Source organism: Podarcis melisellensis (genome assembly GCF_964234715.1).
Source record: "Podarcis melisellensis genome assembly, chromosome: 16".
Classification (NCBI taxonomy): Eukaryota; Metazoa; Chordata; class Lepidosauria; order Squamata; family Lacertidae; genus Podarcis; species Podarcis melisellensis.
In genome coordinates this window covers 19,644,656-19,671,545 of record NC_138533.1, presented here as the reverse complement: position 1 = coordinate 19,671,545, position 26,890 = coordinate 19,644,656, and the positions used below count along the sequence as shown (strand labels likewise).

General features: G+C 47.6%; 1 protein-coding gene across 6 annotated transcripts in view; it reads right to left on the bottom strand.

Moving 5' to 3' along the window:
* NOS1 (nitric oxide synthase 1) overlaps positions 1–26,890 on the bottom strand; it is a gene marked incomplete at its 3' end in the record, with an annotated part of 178,885 nt that overhangs the window by 28,526 nt on the left and 123,469 nt on the right. For 4 of the 6 annotated variants that reach the window (XM_081892213.1, XM_081892212.1, XM_081892215.1 and 1 more), the window contains exons 3-13: positions 22,662–22,794; positions 16,499–16,636; positions 14,690–14,835; positions 13,243–13,405; positions 12,219–12,310; positions 10,134–10,275; positions 9,259–9,398; positions 8,604–8,778; positions 8,186–8,287; positions 7,829–8,023; positions 5,868–5,953 (exon numbers count right to left, since the gene is read on the bottom strand). In XM_081892213.1, coding sequence (XP_081748339.1) covers positions 5,868–5,953; positions 7,829–8,023; positions 8,186–8,287; positions 8,604–8,778; positions 9,259–9,398; positions 10,134–10,275; positions 12,219–12,310; positions 13,243–13,405; positions 14,690–14,835; positions 16,499–16,636; positions 22,662–22,794 — 1,512 coding nt within the window. Of the gene's footprint in view, positions 1–5,867; positions 5,954–7,828; positions 8,024–8,185; positions 8,288–8,603; positions 8,779–9,258; positions 9,399–10,133; positions 10,276–12,218; positions 12,311–13,242; positions 13,406–14,689; positions 14,836–16,498; positions 16,637–22,661; positions 22,795–23,222; positions 23,312–26,012; positions 26,035–26,890 lie in introns of those variants that run through there. The other 2 variants (XM_081892217.1, XM_081892216.1) reach the window with 2 other exon arrangements.

Below are 26,890 nucleotides of genomic sequence, written 5' to 3'. Positions count from 1 at the left end.
ACTGTAGTCCAATGCCCTCTGGAAGCCCACAGGTTCCTGATACAGACAGAAGGTCCCCAACCAATTGGATAGCTCTGTTGGTTAGAGTCTGGTGCTGACAATGCCAAGGTTGTGGGTTTGAACCTCGTATGGGACAGCTGCGTATTCCTGCATTGCATGGGGTCAGATTATATGATCATCAAGAACTTTTCCAACTATGATTCTATGAAAACACAAACTTTGCACAGGTGAAAAATGACATTTTTAAGTAGGGACGGCACAAGTCATTGAAAAGATGCTCTCTTAACAGGAAGTGCCTCTGATCAGTTCCTTGTGAGGAGGTGTATGCTTTGCCTGAATCTTACTAGGCTAGTTTATTGGGGTGTCTGTGATAGGAGCCCTGGCTAATGACCCATCGAGTCCAGCATCCTGTTCTCACAGTGGCCAACCAGATACCAGATACCTGTGGGAAGCCCACAAACAGGTCCTGAGTGCAACAGCTCTCTTCCCTTCCTAGGTTTCCGGTAGATGGTATTCAGAAGGTCGCCGGTTTGAATCCCCACAACAGAGTGAGCTCCTGTTGCTCTGTCCCAGCTCCTGCCAACCTAGCAGTTTGAAAGCACACCAGTACAAGTAGATAAATAGGTACCAATGTGGCGGGAAGGCAAACAGTGTTTCCGTGTGCTCTGGTTTCCATCACAGTGTCCTGTTGCACCAGAAGCGGTTTAGTCCTGCTGGCCACATGACCTGGAAAGCTGTCTGTGGACAAATGCCGGCTCCCTCGGCCTGAAAGCGAGATGAACGCTGCAACCCCATAGTTGCCTTTGACTGGACTTAACTCTCCAGGGGTCCTTGACTTTGACCTATTCTGAAGTATATTGCCTCCGATGGTGGAGGCAGAACATAGCCATCGTCCAATCCTCTTTTCAAGCAATTGTTTTGCCCCCACAGCAAACCTCGGAATTTTCCTCAAGTGCGCTAATACTTTTTTCCTTCTCTCCCTTGAAAATGGGAGCATGTCTGTGTGTGTGCCACTTATATCAACACCAGTTCTCACCCTCTTTCTTTGGGGGGGGGTGCTTACAAAAACGATTTGCATAAATTGAAGGCAGGGAAGAATCACAAAAGGTCACTGAGAATAAAAGAAAATTCTGGCAGCCTTCTAAAGGGAAGCAGACTCGGCTTACCCTGCGCACAGCTTAAAATCAAAAGAATACAGAAGGGTAGAAAGGTATTTCCACCCAAACGATAATCGCCATGGCGCCCCGTAAAGCTCTCAGAATGATTGAGAAATGCCTCACAAGCCCCAGAGAGACATCGGTAAATGCAACTTAACTGGGTCAACGAGTGGCTCTGATAATCTTCAATAAACGAGAAAGGTTTGATTTAGTTTTATTTTTCAGGCCGGACTTGCATTTTTCTCCGACTTTTGGGGTGGATTGAATACAAATGGTCTGATTACCACGCAAGGCTGGCTCAAGAGATTTTGCCATCCCAGGTGAATTAATTCTGTAGTGACCTCGCATATATATATATATATATATATATATATATATATATATATATATATGCAGGTTTTGGTGTCCTCGGGTGTCTTCCCGTGTAAAAGTTGGGGTGTCTAGGCGACGTTTCGACGAGGTCTCACTCGTCATCTTCAGGCTGGTGCTTTCGGCTTCTTGTTACTGGAACAGAGCAGGATCTCAGTGTTTGAGTTCCTATAAATACTGTTGAGGGGGTGTGGTGTATAGCCTCCAATGTTCTGGGCAGAGAGGAAGTTCCCAGGCTAGTGTGCCTTTTCTTCTTTTGTTCCTTAATTACTTGAGGGATATCTTGAGTGATTTCTTGAGTGATATCCTGAGTACCACTTAGGTGGGTCATTAGGTGTGGATTAGTTGCTAAAGTCTTTGTGTCTTGACCTCTTGAACTTTGTGAAGAGTTTTTCTGAGAAGATGGCTGTACTGCACTTAGTTGTGCTCTGGCTTGGCTTCGTGTATAGGGGCGAGCTGTGGTTTTGTGGCCTGTGTCAGCCAGATCTGTGTAGGGATTGCAGGGGGGTGCAGCATCCGGAGGTGCCACCATGGTTTGGCTACTGGATGGTGTCTGTAATTTATCTGTGGAGAGGGTCTGGGTTTGGGTCTGGTGTGGTTGATTGGTGATGGCGTTCTGTGTGCCTCTGGATCTGGTGTCAGTTTTTGTGGGGAGGGCTAATTTCCAGATGTCTGGCAAGCGGGATGTGTCGTCACGCTTGTTCATGTTGTGAGGGTGTTTCTCTATCTCGATGGCTTCCATGATTATTCTCTTGTGGTGATGTTCCATGTTAAAGAGCAATTTGGAATCTGCAAAATTAATTTCGTGTCCTGTTTCTTTCATGTGTTGGAAAAGAGAGGAAGTTTTTTCTTCTTTTTTGACGGCATTCTTGTGTTCTGCGATACGTGCATTTATTCGTCTGTTTGTTTGTCCAATGTACGTGGCTGGGCAGACTTTGCAGGGTATTTCATAGACCCCTTGGTTTTCCAACTGGATTTTATCCTTGGGGTTTCTGAGGATATTGGCTATTTTTTGGTTGGTGCAAAAGGCTGTTTTGATATTGTGTTTATGGAGGATTTTGCTAATTTTATCTGTAGTGCCCTTGATATAAGGAAGGAGGGCCATGCCATTGTTTTCTTCTGTGTCTTGGTTTTTGGGGGGTGTTTCTTTTTGGATTAGCTTCGTAACCCTGTTTTGCTGGTATCCATTGGCAATTAACACATTTGAGAGATTCTGTAACTCAGTTGTCAAGTGGTCTTTGTCAGCCAGGCGTTTGGTTCTGGAGATGAGAGTCTTGGCTACGGAGTTTATTTGTGCAGGGTGGTGGTGTGATTGTGCGTGTAAGTAGCGGTTGGTGTGTGTTTTTTTCCGGTAGATAGTGTGTCCTAGGGAGCCATCAGGTTTTTTGTAGATTAGGACGGTTGTTGGCTTCTATTTCCATAGTGAATTGTATTTTGGGGTGTAGGCTGTTGAGATGTGTGAGGAAGCTATCCAGTGTAGGTTTACACCTTTGTAATTTGGCCACACGGGAAGGAAAAACTGGATAGCTTCCTCACACATCTCAACAGCCTACACCCCAAAATACAATTCACTATGGAAATAGAAGCCAACAACCAACTTCCCTTCCTTGACGTCCTAATCTACAAAAAACCTGATGGCTCCCTAGGACACACTATCTACCGGAAAAAAACACACACCAACCGCTACTTACACGCACAATCACACCACCACCCTGCACAAATAAACTCCGTAGCCAAGACTCTCATCTCCAGAACCAAACGCCTGGCTGACAAAGACCACTTGACAACTGAGTTACAGAATCTCTCAAATGTGTTAATTGCCAATGGATACCAGCAAAACAGGGTTACGAAGCTAATCCAAAAAGAAACACCCCCCAAAAACCAAGACACAGAAGAAAACAATGGCATGGCCCTCCTTCCTTATATCAAGGGCACTACAGATAAAATTAGCAAAATCCTCCATAAACACAATATCAAAACAGCCTTTTGCACCAACCAAAAAATAGCCAATATCCTCAGAAACCCCAAGGATAAAATCCAGTTGGAAAACCAAGGGGTCTATGAAATACCCTGCAAAGTCTGCCCAGCCACGTACATTGGACAAACAAACAGACGAATAAATGCACGTATCGCAGAACACAAGAATGCCGTCAAAAAAGAAGAAAAAACTTCCTCTCTTTTCCAACACATGAAAGAAACAGGACACGAAATTAATTTTGCAGATTCCAAATTGCTCTTTAACATGGAACATCACCACAAGAGAATAATCATGGAAGCCATCGAGATAGAGAAACACCCTCACAACATGAACAAGCGTGACGACACATCCCGCTTGCCAGACATCTGGAAATTAGCCCTCCCCACAAAAACTGACACCAGATCCAGAGGCACACAGAACGCCATCACCAATCAACCACACCAGACCCAAACCCAGACCCTCTCCACAGATAAATTACAGACACCATCCAGTAGCCAAACCATGGTGGCACCTCCGGATGCTGCACCCCCCTGCAATCCCTACACAGATCTGGCTGACACAGGCCACAAAACCACAGCTCGCCCCTATACACGAAGCCAAGCCAGAGCACAACTAAGTGCAGTACAGCCATCTTCTCAGAAAAACTCTTCACAAAGTTCAAGAGGTCAAGACACAAAGACTTTAGCAACTAATCCACACCTAATGACCCACCTAAGTGGTACTCAGGATATCACTCAAGAAATCACTCAAGATATCCCTCAAGTAATTAAGGAACAAAAGAAGAAAAGGCACACTAGCCTGGGAACTTCCTCTCTGCCCAGAACATTGGAGGCTATACACCACACCCCCTCAACAGTATTTATAGGAACTCAAACACTGAGATCCTGCTCTGTTCCAGTAACAAGAAGCCGAAAGCACCAGCCTGAAGATGACGAGTGAGACCTCGTCGAAACGTCGCCTAGACACCCCAACTTTTACACGGGAAGACACCCGAGGACACCAAAACCTGCATTCCTGTACCCGTGAAAATCTACGAAAGCATATATATATATATATATATATATATTCATTTGCAAACAACTTGCATTGTGCATTGTGCTTCCTTGTCAGGGATTTTTCAAGCCACAGTCCTTATTGTATGTGTGTTTCCTACAACAAAGGGAAAGGGAAGGCACATTTCGAAGAGATGGAAGTGAATTTTGCACATTTGCTTGAACAGACAAGAGAGGGAAAAGGGACCGTGATTAGGAATCTGCATGTGGGAGCTGCAACCGAACGCTGCAGCCTATTCTCTCCTTGTAACAGGAGTGCACCTGCTCAGGGTTCTAGCCAGCCACCCCTGCCCTTCTCCAGGATACTCCGTTCCACCTTTGGTTTCCCATTTTTCTTTCCCAACCAGAGCTCGGCTTTGGGGGGCCAGATTCAACTAACCTGGTGTGCTAGGGGAAACAACACAAGGACTCCTGCTAGCCCTGTGGGGATTGCCACCTCTTACCCCAAACATGTCCCCAAAATCTGCTCTGTAGGATTGGAAGAAACTCCCCCTCCCCTCAGAACAGAGCGCAGAGGTAGTGTTTGATTTACATCCTATGCCCTTTAAAAATGTGTTTTTTTGGGGGGGGCGGGGTTATTGGGATGTCATTTTTATTTTTATTACGTAATTTGAGGTTTTATATCTTGATTTTATTCTGTGAACCGCCCTGAGACACACATGCACACACACCCCGGGGTATAGGGCAGTATATAGATTCAATAAATAAAATAATAAAATAATAAAATAAATAAAATAAATAAAATAATAATAAGATGGTGGGCTGAACCTTCCTGGAATTGTAGAATCGTTGGGGTTGGAAGGGACCACGAGGGTCATCAAGTCCGACCCCATGCAATGCAAGAATCTTTTGCCCGACATAGGACTCGAACCCAGCACCCTGAGATTAAGAGTCACATGCTCTACCAAATAGAGCTATCCTGGGATAGAGTTTGGATTTGATATCCCGCTTTATCACTACCTGAAGGAGTACTTCTCCTCCCCCACAACAAACACTCTGTGAGGTGAGTGAGGCTGAGAGACTTCAGAAAAGTGTGACTAGCCCAAGGTCACCCAGCAGCTGCATGTGGAGGAGCGGGGAATCGAACCCAGTTCACCAGATTACGAGTCCACTGCTCTTAACCACTACACCACACTGGCACACTGGGATAGCTATCCTACAGCTCCCAGGATTCTTTGGAAACAGCCACAATGGTTTAAAGTGGTATAATATTGCTTTAAACGTATGGTGTGGATGTAGCCATACTGCAGCACCCCACAAGCTGAGTGATCCTCGCTAGTTCTGGCAGACCCAGCAATGTAGTTCACTTACTTGGCTAACTTTTTAAACCCAATGGCTCTCTTCTTGGTGGGAGTGCCGTTGATGCCTTTCCAGATATGGGTGTTCCATGGATCGGGCTTGGAAGAAAAGAAAAGAACCCTGATGAAAGGGAAGAAAATAAACGCTCAAACTGAAGGGGGGGGGGAATCTGTCACCCCCACAGCCAGAGCTGGTTTGAGTATATTTGTGTGGTCAGCACCAGAGACGTCACTGTCCCAAGGTGAGCAGTGGTGTTGCAAGGACACAATTTGGATCAGGATCTCACTGCTGCTCTCCCTGTTAACTCCTTACATATACTGAGCCGGACCAACCAGTCCATTGGGCTCAGCATTGTCTACACTGACTGGCAGCAGCTCTCCAGGGTTTCAGCTAGAAGATATTTGTCCCTAGACCTACCTGGAAGTGCCGGGATTTGAACCCTGGGACCATCTGCATGCAAAGCAGGTGTTCTGCCACTAAGCTATGACACGTCCTTTTAAAATAATGCTAAGATTCCAGTCCTCAAGGTTTTGAAGCAAGGGGCAGTGGAAGCTGCTTTATATGGAGTCAGACCATTATTCCATCTAGTACAATACTGCCTACACTGACTGGCAGTGGCTGTTTAGGGTTTCAGGGAGGAGATTCCCCCCCCCCACCAGGCCTAACTGGAGATACCCAGGATCAAACCTGGGACCTTCTGCTCTTCCACTTAGCTGCAGCCCTACCCTTCCTTGCTAGACAGCGCCCTAGCTATTCTGCATCTCCCGACTTCTGACTTGCTGGACACCTGTGAGGGCTGGAGTCAGACACAGGTCAGCACTAAAGTAATCCATCACCAATGGCAATGAAGTGAACTATTCAAGGAAACCAAAATACAGCTCAGGCCTAGTGGTCTTGTCAATCCTTCCCAGTAGGTCTTGTCCCGATGACCCAGCTACGAGGAATGAAGTTCCCCACCTTCCCACCCCTCTCTAAGGTTCCTCTTCTCCAGGGTTTCCCAATGCAGTCTCAAACTGCATCTGCACACAGCGAATCTCTCCTCTGCCCTTATCATTTCTCTGTGTGTTCTCAGAGACCAGGAAGGAAGGATCTGGTCGCAGCAGCAGGAGGAGACTCCCTGGATTCTTCAGCCATCTCTTGATCCCCCTCCTCCCCAACCTTTGCTTCATCCTCAAAGTCTGAACTGCTCTCTGGCACAGACTCTTCCTGCTCACCAAACCCTGTTGCACCTCCAGCTTCTGACACCTCCTCCCCCTCCCCCTGGCTGTCAGGGACCGTGCTGAAGAGGGCCGCACTGAGGAGGAATGGTGGGAGCCACCCCCTCCTCCTGATCCTGAATCTTCCAAAGAGCAGGAGGACAGTATAGATTTGGAACAGTGGCTTGCCGAGGGGCATAGTTCAGAAGGCAAAAGCTGGGAAATACTGGATGGGGAACAGCTAGCAGAAGAAACACTAGAAGAGAGAGCGTTAACAGATTCACAGTCTCTGAACAGCATTCACCCCTCCCCCCATCCCACAGAGAGCTCAGAAAGTGTCAGAACAAATAGCGCAGAGGGTACAAGATCAGATTACAAGATGCAGGAGTGACGTGGGTGACTAGGGATGGAGGGGGGAGGGGACTTAATTGGGAACACCACCATTTCTAGGAGGTGTGTTCTTTGTTCTTTCGCTGTGATTATTAAATTTTCTCACTGGTAAGAAGACTCCTTTTCCTTTGTTCTGCTTATCTACTGCCAGGGGGGGAGGACGTTGATTCCCTGAAGCCTAACACTGGCCACTCATTGCCATCCCACCACCAATCCCCTGGCTCTGAGCTGTCTTCTCTTGGGGATTCCCTTGAGGCGTTCCCAGCTGGTGCCTCCCATCACATCCTCTGCATCCAACAAGTTAATGACAACACCTCCTAGTGGGCGAGAGATACTGAACCACATGGCAGGGCATGGTGGGCGCAAGGCAGGAAGTGGATTGTGTACCTGGTACTCAAAGGAGGGCGTCAGCCTGTAGTTGAGCATCTCTTGGTGGAAGACAGGGGTGATGCTCCCAGACATGGGCGGGACAATCCACACCCAGTCAGCTGGGCAACCTCCCCGACAGCGGTATTCATTTTCCATGTGCTTGATGAAGGACTCTGTGGCCGAGTGGTGGTCCACAATGGTCACCTTGTCGCTCTGTAGGAGTGGGAGCACCAGGTCAATGGGTTCTTAAGCAAAACAGGTTCTTACGTCACAGAGGACAAGGCTATCAGGGGGTGGGACACATGGAGAAAGGGTCTTCAAGGGAAGACTGGTTGGCTTATTAGCCATTATTTGGGGAGATGTGTTTCCCAGTACCTGGAAGCTGTACAAAACAGCAATGTTTATCTCCACCAGCGCTTGGTCCTTCCAGAGCGATGAGGTCTTCCGCATGTCCAGGTTCATCTTTTTGGCAACTTCCTGCGGCAGAACAACAGTGAAAAGCGTTTTCACCCCCAAAATACCCAAAGTTGTGGATTCCTGCACGGGATGGGGAAACTTGCTTGGCTCAAGGGCCAGATTCCCTTCTGCCCAACTTTCTGGGGGCCACAGGTCAGTGGTGGGAGGGTTTAGAGGCTCAAGAGAGCAGAGCACACACATACCCTCTCCATTGGCTGTTTCACAGGTGATGCTAAACCATGGTTTTATTAAAAATTGTCACAATTGCAAATAAAGATATTGTCACAATTGCAAAACTGTCAAATGCTCCGAACCCTCGTGAGAGGCTCTCTCCTACCTCCAGGATGTTGTAGCGGGAGTTGTCGCAGTAATCGCGGACTCCGATCTCGGTGCCCATGTACCAGCCGCTGAAGGGGCAGGCTGAGAACTCCAAGCCACCAATTTCAAGTAGCATGTTGGAAACTGCGGGCAGCCCATACCACTGCAGTCCCAGGTCTTTGAACCAGGCAAACCTGCAAACAGGGAAGGGCAGGGCAAGACGAGACACTCTGAATTGGGAACACAAACTTACAGCCTGAAGGAGCCAGCGTTTGTCCACAGACAGCTTTCTGGGTCATGTGGCCAGCATGACTAAACCACTTCTGGTGCAACAGAACACCGTGACGGAACAGAACACCACAGCAGTACCTATTGATCTACTTCACTTTTTGGCATGCTTTCGAACTGCTAGGTTGGCAGGAGCTGGGACAGAGCAACGGGAGCTCACCCAGTCGTGGGGATTCGAACCGCCAACCTTCTGATCGGCAAGCCCAAGAGGCTCAGTGGTTTAGACCACAGCGCTACCCGTGTCCCTTTCCATGTGCACACAGCAAGATCAACAAGGATGCAACCAGATCCCCTATCTGAGGTGGCGCCCACAGCCATAGCCAACTCCGAAAAGGCTCCCCAAACATCCTTGGGGTGAAACAACAAAGACAGGCGCTTCAACTTACTTGGGGTGCCTGATGGGTACTTCCAGAACCAGCTCAGGTGGGATCTCAAAGAGCTCGGGGTCGTTGCCATTGGCCTGGAGCAGGAGCGGCAGAACATCAAAGCGGCCCTTGGGTGGCTTCCACCCTTGCTGTATGCAGATCTGCGTCCAAAGAAAAGAGGACATTGGTTGTGATCCATGCTGCAGGACACCAGCAGCCAGGCACAGCTCTCGCATGAGGCAGAGAGCTGCAATTCCTAGAGCTGCCTGTGAACAATTCTGGCTTCCCTCAAAGGATTCTGGGAGCTGAAGTTTTCTAAGGATGCTGAGAGTTTTTAGGAGGCCCCTTCCTCCCCTCATAGAGCTACAATCCCCAGAGTTCCCTGTGAACAGTCATGGCTTCCCTCAAAGGATTCTGGGAGATGCTGCGAGTTCTTAGGAGGACCCTCTTCCCCTCAAAGAGCTACGATTCCCAGAGTTCCCTGGGAAGAGGGATTGCTTGTTAAGTAGCTCTGGGAACTGTAGGTCTCTGAGAGGAATAGGAGCCTCCTAAGGACTCTCAACATGTTTCAGGTGGTGTTTAATAGTTGATAAATAAGCTCTTAACTTATTTTAAATTGCATTGTTCTAATATGCTGATGTTTGCTGTCTTAGGCTCCTTCACGAGGAAGGGCAGGATTGAAATGTAATTTAGGAACAATACTGGGTTGTATCCAACTAAGGCCACATTCATACCAGACCTGTTATGATAATGTTTGTTTGTTTGTTTTCGGCTATAACCCATATTTGGTTGACCTATAAAATCTGGCGATGATAATGGCAATAAATAAGACGATCACAGTTCTGCAATGGCTAGGAAACTGGAGGAGTGTAGATCCCTCTTCCTTGTCCACCAACCTCAGTCAGCTCCACGTTGGCCGGGTCTCCCAGGAAGGTGCCATCCAGCTGTTTGTAGCCAGCGTAGCGGATTAGCTGGGAGTTCCAGACTCGGAAGTCGTGTCTCCCATCCGTCCTCTGGGGGAATATGGTGATGGCCGACCTACAAAGGGCATCAAAAAGGGAAAAGGGGGCTGGGTGTTAGCGGTCCCCAAGAGTAGAGTTCAAGGTGTTGGGGAGACAGGTCAAAAGTCAACAGCTGCGTTGCCAGGCTCAGACTGGCGAAGGAGCATTGGCATCTGGTCCCATTGGAACTGGTAGGGTAGAAGGCTGGGAGGCACTGTGATACCACTTCAAACAGTCATGGAGTCCCACAGAGACTTCTGGGAAAGGTAGTTATTTTTTTTAAGGGGACAGTGGTACCTTGGTTCTCAAACTTAATCCATTCTGGAAGTCTGTTCCAGAACCAAAACGTTCCAAAACCAAGGTGCGCTTTCCCATAGAAAGTAACTCAAAATGGATTACTCTGTTCCAGACTTTTAAAAACTACCCCTAAGACAGCAATCTAACATGAATTTTACTATCTAACGAGACCATTGATCCATAAAATGAAAGCAATAAACAATGTACTGCAGTCGCACAATCAATCCATCAGTAGCTGAACTGGGTTTTCATACAGTCACAAAAACAAAATAAAAAGAGCCGCTAAAGCAAAAACACAAAATAAATAGCAAAAACAGACAGACCTCAGCGTAACACTCAAATAGGAAGTGTGGCACTCAAAACGGAGCACGTTCGGCTTCCGAAAAAAGTTCGCAAACCGGAACACTTACTTCCGGATTTGCGGTGTTTGGGTTCCAAGTTGTTTGAGTACCAATGCATTTGAGAACCAAGGTACCACTGTACTGAGAGTTGTTAAGAGACCCCCTACTTCCTCCACAGAGTTACAGTTCCCAGCATTTCCTGTGAGGAGATATTCCTTGTTATACTACTCTCTGAGGGGAGGGAAGAGGGGTCTCCTAACAACTCCCAGCCCGCTTAACAAACTACAGTTCCCAGTGGTGCCTGCAGGAAGCCATGTCTGCCTAAAGTGGCATCGCAGCGCTTTGGATGCCTGGTGCAACTTGGGGCCTGGGTGGCTGTTTGCAACCTTTTGCCTAATTTCATGCGGTGGTCTTTGGGAGCCTGGAAGGAAAGGAGGAAAGCTTGAGGAGAACAGAACAGCGAGGGGTTGAGCAGGGACAGAAAGGAACGGGTGGGACACTTGATGGAGAAGGTGAGGCAAAAGCCCCTCTGCAAACAGTCAATGTCCTGTGGGGAGGGGGAGAGGACAATGGAGTACACTGAAAAGGGGCCTGCCTGCCTGGACCCCTGAACATTCCACACTGATATTTATCCAGACAGACAGCAAGGGCCAAATCTTCACACTGCTGGCTCTCGGCCCCCATCAGATTATCCCAGAGGGAATGTGACCCTCAACAGACAATAAAGCTTTCCTATCCCTTGCTTAAAAGGGACGCGGGTGGCGCTGTGGGTTAAACAACAGAGCCTAGGACTTGCCGATCAGAAGGTCGGCGGTTCAAATCCCCGTGACCGGGTGAGGTCCCGTTGCTCGGTCCCTGCTCCTGCCAACCTAGCAGCTTGAAAGCACATCAAAGTGCAAGTAGATAAATAGGCGGGAAGGTAAACGGCGTTTCCGTGCGCTGCTCCGGTTCGCCAGAAGTGGCTTAGTCATGCTGGCCACATGACCCAGAAGCTGTACGCCAGCTCCCTTGGCCAATAAAGCGAGATGAGCGCCGCAACCCCAGAGTCTGTCACGACTAGACCTAATGGTCAGGGGTCCCTTTACCTTTACCTTTATCTCTTGCTTACTTGGATGGTTTTGGTTTTATTTATCTGAGAGACAGAGATAAAGAGAGGGGGTGCAGAAAAAGAGACAAGGGGAGGGGAGGGGTGCACCCATTCCCTTTTCCTTCCAGCCCAGCCCACCACTGGCTCTGAGGTCCCCCCCCCCCCCGCAGCCTCCTATCCCTGAGGGAATGCCGCAACCCTCGGCAGAGATGAAGGGAAGGTTTTCCTACTGAGAGGCTTACAAACACCACACACCTGAGGTTCCCTTTGTTAGTGGCATACTTTATGTGGTTGCAAATGTAGTTGAACATCCCGTGGGCCGTGGTGCAGTCCCGGGCGTCAAAGACCTGAAAGGATTCAAAGGGAACAGAGTTCAGGGGACAGGAACAAAGACGAGTGGGGTACAGAAATCCTGATTTTTTGGGGGAAATGTACCACTGCTACATTTCTACCTCATCTTTCCCCCTGAGGAGCTGCTGCTGCTGCTGCTGCTGGTATACGACTCTCTTCCTCCACATTTCATCCTCACAACAACCCTGTGAGGTAGGTCGATAGGCTGAGAGAGAGTGGCTAGCTCAAAGTTGCCCAGGGAGCTCTTCATGGCTGAGTGGAGATTTGAACCCTGGTCTCCCAGACCCTAGTCCATACCTCCTTCGACCGTGGAGGCAGGATGGCTAGCAGCCATTATTTAATTCATCACTAAATGAATGAACAATGATGACCATGTCATTTAAAGTCTACTCAGTATTAATCCAGAGTAGATTCCAATGTATAGTTAGCAGAGAACAACTTAAACACGTTGCAGGATCCCCCCAAAATAGACCTGAGGCAATTAATATTTCATCCAACAGAGCTTTGCTGCTACTGAAGGCAAATGAGCATAATGGTCACAAATCCAATACATTCAGGGTTGGCACTGTCCATAAGAAATCCAGTTGCAGCAGACTTAACTTAAACTTATAATACTCATAGTAAGTCTTAACTTAACACTAAGCATACAGAACACCACACCAGACGGAAAAGAGAAAGAAAGAGAAAATGAGTGAAACCTTCTGGCCTATTAGTCGGCATGACCTTGACAGGAAGATATAAGAGAACCAATTTAAGCCAGCTGTACTCAGCTTCTCTGAAGGCATAACCCAAACATCATGAACCTTCTTTCACACGGAGAAGCTTCCAGAACCCTCTTGAATTAAGTAGACTAGGAAAGATCTCTACACATCAGATCAATACTTTCTGCACTAAGGAATGCAAACTGACACACCATATGCGACCTCACCTGCAGCTTCGACCACTGGATCCGGCCCACACAGCGGGAGGCATTGCGCCAAGCATGCTTGGCCCCGTAGATCAGCTCTGTGTCTCGCAGCTGGTAGGTGTCTGAAGCTTCTATCTCCTTGGTGACTTCCTCCAGCCTCTCCAGGTGGGCCTTGGAGCCGAACCTGCCAGAGTAGGATTGTACAGAAGCAGTCATTGGTCAACAACAACACCACTGTGATGGGCAAATCTGAGTTATGTTTTGCAAGTGTGCAATCCCATTTTCAATGTGTGGTGGGGGGCGGGAGGCAGCAGCTCCTTGGTCGAGCATCCACATTGCACGTAGAAGACCACAGGTTCAATCCCTGACAACTCCAAGTAGGGCTGGTGTCAGGGGCTGGACTGAGGAGGAACGGTGAGAACTGCCCCCCCTTTCTCCTGAACCTACCCAAGAACAGGAGGACAGTATAGAATTACAACAGTGGTTTGCAGAAGGTCATAGTTCAGAGGCTGCAGAGGGGAGAAGCTGGGAAATATTGGGAGAGGAACAGCAGGAATACGAAGCACCAGGGGAGAAACAACTGACAGACTCAGGGTCTTTGGAAAGCATTCCTAACCCCCCCCCCTACATTAAGAGTAGTAGAACAGAAAACTCAGATTAGCTGACACAGGGGTGATGTAGAATAGGAGAGACAGAGGGAGTGTGACTTTACTGGGAACAATGTCATTATCTTTGGGAGACTACATTCCTTTGTGTCTCTCTGTCAATAATGAATAAAATTACTTGGTAAGAACTCTTCTTGTTTATCTGCTTCTTGGCTGCCACTGTGGGAGGGATAGGATTCCCTAGGAATGCCTCCACCTGAAATCCGGTAGAGTGGCTGGCAGCCAGCGTAGACCCAGGGGAGACAAGGTGGTGGTCTCCAGAGGTTAGAATCCAACATCTGTGGATTCCAGCACCAGCCAGCATGGCTAAAGGGCAGGGATGGTGGCAGTTGGAGTTTAATAACATCTGGCAAACACAGTGTTGCCTCCAAGACTGAGGATGGAAGGATTTACCTTCCCGCTAGAGTGGTACCTATTTATCTATTTACACTTTGACGTGCTTTCGAACTGCTAGGTTGACAGGAGCAGGGATCGAGCAACGGGAGCTCACCCCGTCACGGGGATTCGAACCGCCAACCTTTTGATCAGCAAGTCCTAGGCTCTGTGGTTTAAACCACAGCGCCACCCGCATCCCTGACTTGGTATAAGGCAGCCTGTAATGTATAATATGCCTTGATTTGTCATGAAAGAGGAAAGCCATGCAAAGCTTCCCAGTCACAAGAATGAGCATCTGCATCTCACACTTTCCCAGTATAGGAATAAAGAAATGGGTCTATTTTCAGAAATCTGAACGGTTTCTGGAAGAGAACCCTCTTCACCCTGCCAAGCAGGAGGGTCCCAGACCTTTTCTGTGCAAGACTTGCCTCTTGATGGAGGAATAATACTGATCAATGAACTCTTTTGCCAGTGGGAGAAGCTCTTCCTTTGTCCGGACTTCTTCAGGTCTTCGGACGTGCTGGGAAGGCATCATAATGGATCCCATGCAGACCTGCTCACTGCAGGGGGTCACCTGGAAAAGGGGTGAAGTGGAAGAACGCATGGTCACAACAGCTCTTTGACAGTCCACCACCTTCCAAGGGAATACTGTTGAATGATTTTTACCCTCAGAAAGTCCTTCTTAATGTTTAGTCAGAATCTCCTTTCATGTAGGGCTGCCATAAGTCCTGGTTTTCCTGGACACGTCCAAGAATTGGCCAGCGAAATAATAATAATAATAATAATAATAATAATAATAATAATAATAATAATAATAATAATTTATTATTTATACCCCACCCATCTGCCTGGGTTTCCCCAGCCACTCTGAGCGGCTTCCAACAGAATATTAAAATACAATAGGCCTTCAGATATTAAAAGCTTCCCTAAACAGGGCTGCCTTCAGATGTCTCCTAAAAGTCTGGTAGTTGTTTTTTCCTTTGACATCTGGTGGGATGGTGTTTCACAGGTCGGGTGCCACTACCAAGAAGGCCCTCTGCCTTCTTCCCTGTAACTTCACTTCTCGCAGTGAGGGAGCCACCAGAAGGCCCTTGGAGCTGGACCTCAGTGTCCGGGCTGAACGATGGGGGTGGAGACTCTTTCAAGACCGGTGTTATGTGGTCTCGGCCCATGGCGTCTGGGTGGATTTTCACTGAACCAGCAAAATGTCTGGGGAAACCCGGAGGTATGGCAAGTAGGGTGATTTTTTTTCTTTTTAGAAGCTTTAGAAATCCGTTAAAATTCCCAAACCGTTTCTTTTTGGGGGGAGATGTTTCCCCTATAAAACTGAACAACTTTGACCCATAAAAAAATATCAACACCTTTGTCCAGATTTTTACTTTTTGGAATATGGCAACCCTACTTTCTTGTCATATACGAATCTGTTGGTTCAGGTCCTCCCCTTTGGAGCAGCAGAAAACAAGCCTGCGGCATCTTTAATGTGACAGCCCTTCATATCTCTGAAGATCTTTGGCTATCTCAGCCACCCACACTCACACTCAGGCTGGTTTTTTCTGAAATACTGGTTTGCTGTTGTTATTTGTTTATGCAACTCTGTATTAGGGATTTTTTTTGTCACCTGTTTTTTCAGTGTGTACACATTTTCGTATGTCACAAAAATTCAACAAAAAGTTGGGGTGGGGGCCATTTCCTGCTACTTAAATAAAATATTTTTTTTCTTTTTTAAAAAGTTAACTAAAAAATAAAAAAATATATAAACAGAAACAGCCGTTTTAAATATATATACAGTGGTACCTTGGGTTACAAACACCTTGGGTTACAAACACTTCGGGTTACAGACTCCGCTAACCCAGAAATAGTACCTCAGGTTAAGAACTTTACCTCAGGATGAGAAAAGAAATTGCATGCTGGTGGCACGGCGGCAGCGGGAGGCCCCATTAGTTAAAGTGGTACCTCAGGTTAAGAACAGTTTCAGGTTAAGAACGGATCTCTGGAACAAATTAAGTTCATAACCAGAGATACCAGTGTACATAAGAAAATAAAATTACGCAGTAAAACACAGACTTGCCTAAACCTTCCCTCCTCCCTTAAAGCAGGTGCTGAAAACAGCAAAGATGCCTGGCCTGATTTCAATGGGCAGGGAGTTCCAAAGTACAGGCACTTATTTGAACAACATAGGAGGAATCATTAGCAGAAACCCCTCCCCAAACATATTGGAAAATGCCAGCCTCACTTACCATGGTACTCTTCAGATGCAAAGTGTCGTTGAGCACCGATCCGGTCTCCCAGTTCCGCACTTTAGCAAAGCGTGGGCACTTGGAGGGGCTTCCATTCACCACATTCTTTGTTGGTGACTGCCGGCCCGAGGGTGGGATCTGGGTGGGCATGGGGCAGAGAGCGAAAGAACAAAAGCACAGTATTAGGCCACGAATATCCATCCCATTGGAAAGAGGCTCATGTGCAGGATTTTGTCTGTCCTCCAACTCTGTTTCTCAAGCTTAGAACTCAAGTTTGGCTTCCTGAGAATACTGCTTTCGTCACTTCAGGTTTCTAGTCCTTAAGATTGCAGAATCCCAATTCCCAATATGCCAGTTTCTTCTTTCCTGGCCCAGCTCATAGTTGGTGGTTGGCTTTCAAGGTCTATAACAGGAGTAGGGAAGCTCTCTTTCTCTGGAAAGTATTTTTATTGAATATTATCCCTATAACCCCAATAACAAAATAGAACTTCATGAGACAAACACATGAAAACCGAACCAGACCAAGGCTGGCAATGGAATATTACATTCACAGGAGGAAATAATATAGCTGGTTATATGGATATTTGCAATGAGATGCAAACAGGCAATTGGAGAGAGTACAGTCAGGAGAAACAAGAGATGCTGACTTGCAAAATATAAACAAATAACTGTGACTGAAACCATCAGAGGCACAAGGGAAAACTAGCAGTTTAAACATGTACAAACCTTTTCCGTGTTTCATCTTCACAACAGTCCTGCAAGGTAGGTTACTACCTTAAAAACATTTTTTTAATTGATTTTCCAAAATTTTAACAAATCAATAACAAATTGAGCAAATTAAATACAACTTTTAAAAAACTTTTTTTTAAAAAAAGACTTCAGGGGTAAGGGAAGCTTTCTCAACCAAAGGGCTGTGGCCCCTTCTGGGCAGACTTCTGGGGCCACATGCGAATAGTGGGCGGGGCCAGAGGCAAAAGTGGGCGGAGCAACAAATGTAAATTTTACCTTACATACAGCAGCAAGAGGCATTTTCAGAGTTCAAGGATGCTTCCCAGCCTGATTAAAGCACTCAGGGAGATTTAGGGGTATGTTTGTCCTGGGAAGGGCTAGACAGAGAGATTTGGAGGGCCACATTTGGCCCTCAGGGTTTCCCTTCCCCTGGTCTACAAACATACACAGGCCTAGGACCACTCTCAAATTCTGAAATTTGGGATTAGAAGCCATGCAGGTTGTTCGTTTCATTTTGTTGCAGCAGCAAGCCTTCTAGTCCTCAGTGAGGCAACCTGGAAGGAACTATCCTCAGGGTAAGGAAGCCGAAAGCTTTTGTAATCTCTGCTTCATTTAAGGAAAGAATATTAGAGTTTTTAAAAAATCCTGGAGGGAGGCTTATTTTCTTCCCCACCAAGTTGAACATTTGTGGTTGGCCAACCCTAGGAGTGGAGAATGGAGACCCTGGATCTGGGAGCCAGAGGAGTTCTGTGGAACAACATGGTTAAAGGAGGATGGAAAAGAAACAGCCTGCGTATCCAGGCAGAGGGGAAGCTTAATAGCGGCTTAAGGGGAGGGAAGGATTTTAGCAGCCCTCAACGTGGAGAGAAACTAAGCCTGCAACAGAGAGTTTTATAGAGCTTAGCAGCGAGAAATCCCAACCAGTGAAAGACAAGGCATGAGAGATTCAGTCTTGCTCAGCTGACATTGCCTAGAACACTAAGGGGCTTTCCATATGGTTCTATACTTTCCCATACAGCACAACCTCTCTCTCTCTCTCTCTCTCTCTGGAACCAACTTTATTGTGCATTTACGATGATTTGCACTCACTATTGTATTGAGGGAGTTATACCTGATATTGTAACGTTTCTGCCTGCAAAGGTTTGGGGGCAGACATACCGCTTCACTTCCAACCTGCGCAAGTCCTGAAAACTCCCTGTGAAAATCCCATAGCTTTTCATACTACAAATGCTGGGTTTTGGAGTCGTGCTTTCATTTGACCACACAGGCCTCTCTAAAATGCCCTTGGAACTCTTCCCAGGCCACTCCCCTTCTCTCTAAACCACACCCTCACCAGCCTAGCTTCACACCTTCCCTCGGGTGTTTCTGGCCAGGCTGCCTTGTGTCTTTCAACTCTGATAATGCCTTTAGTTTTCCTGGATGGAGGAGAGATATGGGTGTTTGAAAGCGTGTGTAGAAATTAGCCTACTCTACAAGGGTGCAGGGACTTGGGTGGCGCTGTGGGTTAAACCACAGAGCCTAGGACTTGCTGATCAGAAGGTCAGCGGTTCGAATCTCCGTGACGGGGTGAGCTCCCGTTGCTCGGTCCCTGCTCCTGCCAACCTAGCAGTTTGAAAGCACGTCAAAGTGCAAGTAGATAAATAGATACCGCTCCGGCGGGAAGTTAAATGGCGTTTCCATGCACTGCTCTGGTTCACCAGAAGCGGCTTAGTCATGCTGGCCACATGACCCCAGAGTTGTCCGTGACTTGTCCTAACGGTTAGGGGTCCCTTTACCTTTACCTTACAAGGGTGCACCCATTGCAGCCCTGCTCACTTTTGCCCATGGCCCTGCCTGCCACTGAGACGTGGCAAGTAAAAAGACGACGTTAAAAGGAAGAATTCAAAAGAGTAAAGGTGTAGATGACAGAGCTAAATGTTCCCCAAGTCAAAAGATTTTTTTAACCCCCTAGGTCTGCTGCACCAAAGAGCCTTGTCACACTGCAAATAATTCACAGATTTATTATGGCATACAAATCAACATATTTCTTCAAAGGCTGAGATGCCATGAAGCAGGACAGCCCAGGTTGCATCTCCCAACTTTTTTTTTTTAAAATAAACTTTAAAAATAGTTATGGAGTGCCCTGAAAATATCTGCGGTCAGGAAACAGGATCAGGAAATCAGAATGCAGTTAAGGTTTTGAAGCTTCCCCCTGCCACTGTCCTGGGAAAATTGACGCTGTTGGGAGAAGCGGTTCCGTGCTGAGGATTTTGAAGTCGGGAAGCCTAACTTGAATTCCCAACCTGCTGCCAGAATGCTGTTCCAGCTCTGGCCGCAGGGGATACTGCTGCTGCTGCGCTTTGTACTTACGTGGTAACAATAGAAGCTAATCCATCATGATCCTGCATACAATAAGGACACTAAGTTGGCAGGGAAAGCCCAGAAACAGCCCACAAAAGGAAACAAGGGCAGAGCTGAGGCAGGGGGGTGGGAGGAGACCACACAAAGCTTTTCCACGCCATCCATCAAACACTGTTTGCACAACACGCACAGTTGTCAGGAAGGAGGAAACACCAGCCAGCCTTGGCTTGGGAAGCAGCTGAGGTTCTTTTGCAAAAGGAACCTAGGAAGCTGCCTTAGACCATCCAGCCCAATGGTGTCTACACTGACTGGCAGCATCTCTCTAGGATTTTAGACAGGGTGTCTCTCCTGGCCCTACCTGGGAATGCCAAGGAATTCACTATCTCTGTGGTAGCTTATTTTAAAGTTTTAAGTGTCTATACGCTTATCACATTTATAAATTTTAAATTTATTGTTGTACAATGTTTTAAATGTTTGTTTTCCTTCTGGGATTGTATAAAACAACCCCAAGTGTGTTTTACAAGCTAGTCTCTGACCGTAATAAATTATCTATCTATCTATCTATCTATCTATCTATCTATCTATCTATCTATCATCTATCTATCACTAGGGAGGGGAGAATCTATAAAATGTGGCTTCTCTCAGCTTCTTGTTGCCCCAGTCCTCAGTTCTCCACATTTCTAAAACTATTATTATTATTATTATTATTATTCCATCGTTCAGCCCAGATACTGAGGGCCCTTTGGCAGTTCCCTCACTGCAAAAGGGGGAACAAGGCAGAGGGCTTTCTCGGTAGTGGTGCCCTCCCCGTGGAACACCCTCCCATCAGGTGTCAAGGAAATAAACTATCTGAATTTTAGAAGACATCTGAAGGCAGCCCCATATAGGGAAGTTTTAAATGTTTGATGTTTTATTATGCTTTTATATCTGCTTGAAGGGACGTGGGTGGCGCTGTGGGTTAAACCACAGAGCCTAGGACTTGCCAATCAGAAGATTGGCGGTTCGAATCCCCGCGATGGGGGGGAGCTCCCGTTGCTTGGTCCCTGCTCCTGCCAACCTCGCAGTTCGAAAGCACGTCAAAGTGCAAGTAGATAAATAGGTACTGCTCCGGCGGTAAGGTAAATGGTGTTTCTGTATGCTGCTCTGGTTCGCCAGAAGCGGCTTAGTCATGCTGGCCACATGACCCGGAAGCTGTACGCCGGCTCCCTTGGCCAATAAAGCAAGATGAGCGCCGCAACCCCAGAGTCATCCATGACTGGACCTAATGGTCAGGGGTCCCTTTACCTATCTGCTGGAAGCCGCCCAAAGTGGCTGAGTCAACCCAGTCAGATGGGCGGGTTACATCTCCCCAACCTCTCCTCTCTTTGCATCTTATCCACTCCCTCACCTACCCATTTCATAGCAGGCCCAAATCTCCCCTCACCTCATAGCCCATCAAACCAGCAAGCAGGGTTGGGAAGTGCTTCAGAGAGCACTTTGCAAACTGAAGCGCCTCCTAGCACCTAACTACCCACCTGGACCACTGACCACCTGCTGGCTTGCTTGCCGGCCTGCTTGTCTATCACTACATCTGGAGTTGCCGTGGACCCCTACTGGCAGCCACACAAACTTCGGCATGACGACAGCCTTACAGTTACAAGGCATCGTTCGGCCAGGAGATATCTGCAAGAAGCCTCCCTTGGAAATGGCGTCCTGCTTCTTTAAGAGCTCTGTTCCTAAGCAGGAACTCACTACAGGGAAGGGCCTGGGAAACTCATTCTCAAGCCTATAGGAAGAACATGAGGCCACCTTGAGGGGACAGGCAGGGTCAAACAAAGTCCTGCTTCTCCCCCCCCTTCCAACTCCGCCTGCTCTCCTTGCAGCTCAAATTCCTCCTGACACGAAATAAGAAGCTTTGTACTGGCGGGTGTGACAACTGGAATGTGGTAGCATTGCTCAGATCACGACAAGCGTTTATTAGGAGAGTCCTGCTGGATCAGATCAAAGGTTTGCCTGCTTCAGGGACTGGGAACCTGTGGGTCTCCAGATGCTGTCGTAAGCCATGACAAGGGAAAATTTGATTTGGTTTGTATTTTAATGGGAAATTAACTAATTTGCAATCTGCAAACTGAAACACAGTTGTCCTTCGAAAGCTGCACTTTGCCGAATTTTGCAATGCAGTTCTCCAACCAAACATGGTGTTCAAAAATGCATTTGTTAGGGAGAAATCTGCACACATTAATGAGAACAACACACACACACACACATTATGTTGGAGAAAATTGCTTGCAAATTAGTCAAAGCTGCCCACAAAATGTGTTTACTAGCAGAAAAATGCACTGCAATGCAGATTGATTGGGATGAGGTGTTTTGTTTTTTAAATGCAAATTACTGAAGAAATGTGGAGGACTGAATTTAAGATTGGAAAAACTGAGAAACTTAACTCCCGTCTGCACTATACATTTAATGCAGTATCGTACCACTTTAAACAGTCAAGGCTTTTAAGAAGCTTTTAAGCATGATGGGCTCTTCTTGGAATTTCTGAGAAATGTTTTAGAGGTCAAGTTCCTAGCCCTGTTGGAGTCTACTTTGGCCATGTGATGGCAAAAAGTGGCCAAAAATCTGAAGGCAAGGAAAAAGAACCCTTGGTGGGTTGGCATGGAATCCTTAAGATATTTCATTCTTTGACTTAATAAACAACAAAATAAAACCATTATTTTTGGTCCTATCAATGGCCCAATATATTTTGCTGCCTGAGGCAAAATGGCGCGCGCACACCCCTATTCAGCAAGTAGCAAATCCTGCCAATGAAGTGCTGCTCTGCCACTGAGGGAGATCAGCAGGGTGGTTATAAAGGTGGAGGGCAAGCTCTCTTTCCCAACAGAAGAGTATGGTCAGGACACTCAGGAGGAAGAGCTGAAGGACACCACCACCTCCCAGCATATGCCGCCTGAGGCAATCACCTCACTCTGCCTAATGGTAGGGCTAGGGGACGCAACAAGGGTGTTAGCTGCCAATGAACCTCATGTCTCAAAGGCTATGCTTCTACTTTGCCCCTGTGTGAGAAGAGACGAGGCCCACGTCTGCCCTCGTTGCCCTCCTTTTCAGCACCTACCGGGTCCTTGTCCGAAGAGGGCTTGCTTGCGACAGAGGCTGAGTCAGTCTTCTCCCACAAGTCGTTGAAGACTCGGTCATTCTCCATTCCTGATGGCAAAGCCTTTGGCGACTTCCGGTCTGCTTCCCGGAAACTGGAAGAGGGGAGGCCAAAGAGACAACCCCCACGACAGGTCAGCAGTGGAGGGAACAAATACCTGGCCTGTATTCTTTTACTTTTTACAGGTGTATCATGCAATATGTGACTGATGCAACATTGGGGGGTTTCTACCAGGCTATCCACACATCATTCCAATTTATTAGTGTCCCAGTTTTCCAGGGACAGTCCCGGAATTACAGAAGCTACCCCGATTTCTGATTTGATCCGGGAATGTCCAGGTCTTCCTTTTTTTCCTCCCCTCCTCATCTCAGAGAACAATCAAAGTGGTGGAGAGATCAGAACACCTCCCCCCCTCCTTCTTGGAAACAGGAGCCTTTGCATTCTCTCTCTCTATCTTTCTCTCTCTCTGTGTGTGTGCATAGATGCAAAAATGGAGTCCTGTTTATACTGAAAATAAAATACCTGCACAGAATGAAGGAAATGTGTCTGTGATCTTCAGATGTAGAGTGCTACACACAATTAATGAAGAGGAAGAGGAGGAGGGGGAGGGGAAGAAGAAGAAGAAGAAGAAGAAGAAGAAGAAGAAGAAGAAGAAGAAGAAGAAGAGGAGGAGGAAGAAGAAGAAGACCTTTCCTGGATCAACTGCTGTTGGCAAATGGGGAGGCATAGCTACCCTGCTTGGATCTACTTACAGCCACATTAAAATCTGCCCAGCTGTGCATCTGCATTTCACACTTGCAAAACAGAGAGCTGCTGTCTTTGCAAGTCCATACATGCACACCACTATAGATGTTGCTTTCCCCTGTCTTCCCCAAAATTTTGACTTGCGCCACATTGTTCCCTTTGCCAGCTCTGCCATGCCATGTTCCCAGCATTTTTTCATTGACCTGCCCATGCAAATGGCGGCAGATACTTGACTCTGTGAGATACAGGCCAGAGCGAGCGAGAGGGAGGGTACAAAGGGGTCTTCATCCCCTGCCTCATTTTTCCTCTGCAAGCTAAAACTATCTCTTTCTTCCCAATCACAATAGGGCATAGCTTTGATATAGTAATCACCTTTCTTCCCCCTCCCCAATATTTTGTATTGAATTTTAACAACAACAAACAAGTTGGGGGGGGGGGAGAAATGAAATAACACTTAAAAAAAAAAGAGTAAGTTGTCACAATTGCCAGTAAAGAATATGGGATATTTACTAAGTCAGAAATAAAACACACAGAGAAGGAAAACCATGGTCTATAATTACAAAGTTGTCCCATGGTCTGAATTAAAACAATTACAATTTTGTATTTCAAAGAAGAAGATGAAAAATAGCCTTGGGTTGTATTAAGTCTAGACACTTGCATTGGCCTGTGGGACCAGATGCTCCTAAACCTATGTTTTTTGTTGCTGGCGTACGCCTTTCTCAAGAGACAATGGAGTGCTCCTCTGGGGGTGAAGTCAAACGGCTAGGTTAGCAGCTTCAAAGTGACCTCTCCGGGGAGCAAGCCACGGCAGTGTGTATGGAGGTCCTGGGCTGCGCAGATGACAGGACCCCAGCTCTTGGTCTTGCAAAGGAGAGCAGAGCAAGATGTTTGGTACCAGCTTGGCTGCAGGAGCTGCTAGAAGGAGGCGTGCAAGGCACCATCCAACCACCTTAGAGATTCCACTCCAGATTTGTGTAGGGTTCACACCTTAGCATTTTCTTCTCCTGAAGATACCCCGCAAGGCAGTGGAGGTTTAGGATCAGAGTTTTCCTTCTCCTAGATCAGCTACTTTCCCAGGTTGATGAGCCCCGTCTGCCCCTCACTTCCCTCTACACTAGGCACCAGCTGCAACATATACAAGAGGCTCACTGACGGCAGCGACAACAACACCAAGCAACTATACAGGGCTGCAAAGTACACAAGCTGCAATGCATACACAAATCTCTATACTCTCTGCACGCATGTGTGCACACGCTGATGGGCAAATATGGGCTGCCCTTTCTGCCCTCAACCACTCTCATACCATCCAACTTTTCCAGACCCAAAATGGGAATGTGTGACTTCCAGGATGCAGTCCCAGGCGAGTTATGTGACCCGTGCGGCACTTTTTCAACCCGAAAAGACACTTTCCCTAGGAAAATCTTGTACGGTGACCCCAAAAAGAGGACCCCCCCCCAAAAGCTAGAGCATGGCATGTGAGAGAGCAAGGCTGTGATGCCCCAAACGGTTGCCGCGATCTGGCTTGGAAAAAATGGGATGTCCCTTTTTTCAGGGGTACTTGGGAGCTGTGCAGCCCCCACTAGCAAGCCTTTGGGCTGCCCCATTTTGCCAGGGATGCAATACCAGCAGGATGTAGAAGAAGAAGAAGAAGAGTTTGGATTTGATATCCCGCTTTATCACTACCTGAAGGAGTCTCAAAGTGGCTAACATTCTCCTTTCCCCTCCTCCCCCACAACAAACACTCTGTGAGGTGAGTGAGGCTGAGAGACTTCCGAGAAGTGTGACTAACCCAAGATCACCCAGCAGCTGCATGTGGAGGAGCGGGGAATTGAACCCAGTTCACCAGATTACGAGTCTACTGCTCTTAACCACTACACCACACTGGCTCTCTATTAGCCAATAGAGGCTGATCCATTAGAGCAATGGGGGGAACTGCATCCCCCAACCTCAGCCAGTTCCCGCCTGCATGCCTCCATACTCACAACCTCTCAGGGGATGGTCTGGCTGCCAGCTCCTTCCTCCTTAGACTCAGTGCTGCCTTGTAGAATTCAGCAGGGAGGATGGAGACACAACTAGAATCCGTTGGCTCCGCCAGCGGCGTAGCTAGCCGCTTGGGTGCCTGGTGTGTGTGGGGGGGTGTCCTGCAGCCGGGGGTGGGGCGAGCTGCCCATGAGGGCGGGGCGAGCCTCTGATGCTTGGAGCCCCACTTCCGCCTCCCCCTCAGCTGTAGGGCGGCAGAGGGAGTGGCAGTAAGCAGACACAAGTCCCATGCTGCCATTTTAGGAAGCACTGAACCTGCAGCCACCGAAGCCACCATGTCACTCCTAAAAAGTTTTTTGAGCCCAATTTTTTTTTTTAAAAAAAAACAACCTCAATTTTGTCACCCCCCTCAGTGATAACACCCAGGGCAGACCGCACCCCCCGCACCCCCTTCCTCCGCCACTGGGCTCCACCCATCTGTGGCTCTGACTCCACCTACTCTTGGCCTTCCTGCCTTCCACCCTACCCGTTCCAACAGGTGCTGGCCACAGCTGGCAAGTCTTCCTGGTTTCCGTGACCGAAGCCCACCTGGTTTTAGACGTGCAGAATGTCAGGTCGCGCAAGGCGGTCCACCGAGGTCTTTGCTTCCCACCTAGCTTTCCCCAAGGCTCCGAAAGGTTAAAACCGAGAAACAAATCTGGGAGGGTTTGGGGGCACCAGGTGACGGATCAGGAAAAGGACTTGGCCCAATGGCAAGCAACTCTGACGAATCCCTGTGTGCTGGCTGGAAGTAAAAAACAATGGATATTTCGAAATGAAAACAAACACTGATTCTATTTAAAAAAAACACACCAGGAAATGGAAGTTCTTAAAATAATCATTATTCAGGGATGGGGTGGAGCAGACAATCCATGCACAGAGTAGCAGATCTGGACAACTCTGCTAAGAAGGCACCAAAGATTGTTTGCTCTCCAGGAGAGTTGGCTGCAAAGTCCTTCCATTGCAGAGAAAGAATCTTCGTTGCACATTGCAAGGGGAGAACATCTGCTTGGTGACAGAGCATCAGCCTTACATGTAGATGTCCCTGGTTTAATCGCTGGTGACTCCTTGCCTGAAACCCTGGAGAGCTGTTGCCGGTCAGTGCAGGCAGTGCTGGCTCAGCTGGAGCAATGGTTGGATAGTTCAAGGCAGCTGCCTAGGTTGCTCCGAATATAAGATTCTGTCCGTTGCCAACACAAAGGCTGGGGATGGAGAATTCAGCACGAAGGAGAAAGATAAAGAGCCAGAAAAAATGGAGGAGGAATTTTGAAGTTGCCCATCAAGCAGTCTGAGCAGGCGGCCAGCCCCACCCCTCCGGTAACAATTGTCCCCTCTATGATGAAAAGACCCAGTTGGTAGAGGATGAAACTTAATCTCACGGCCACAGGTTCAAGCCCCACCTTGGGCAAAAGATTCCTGTATTCCAG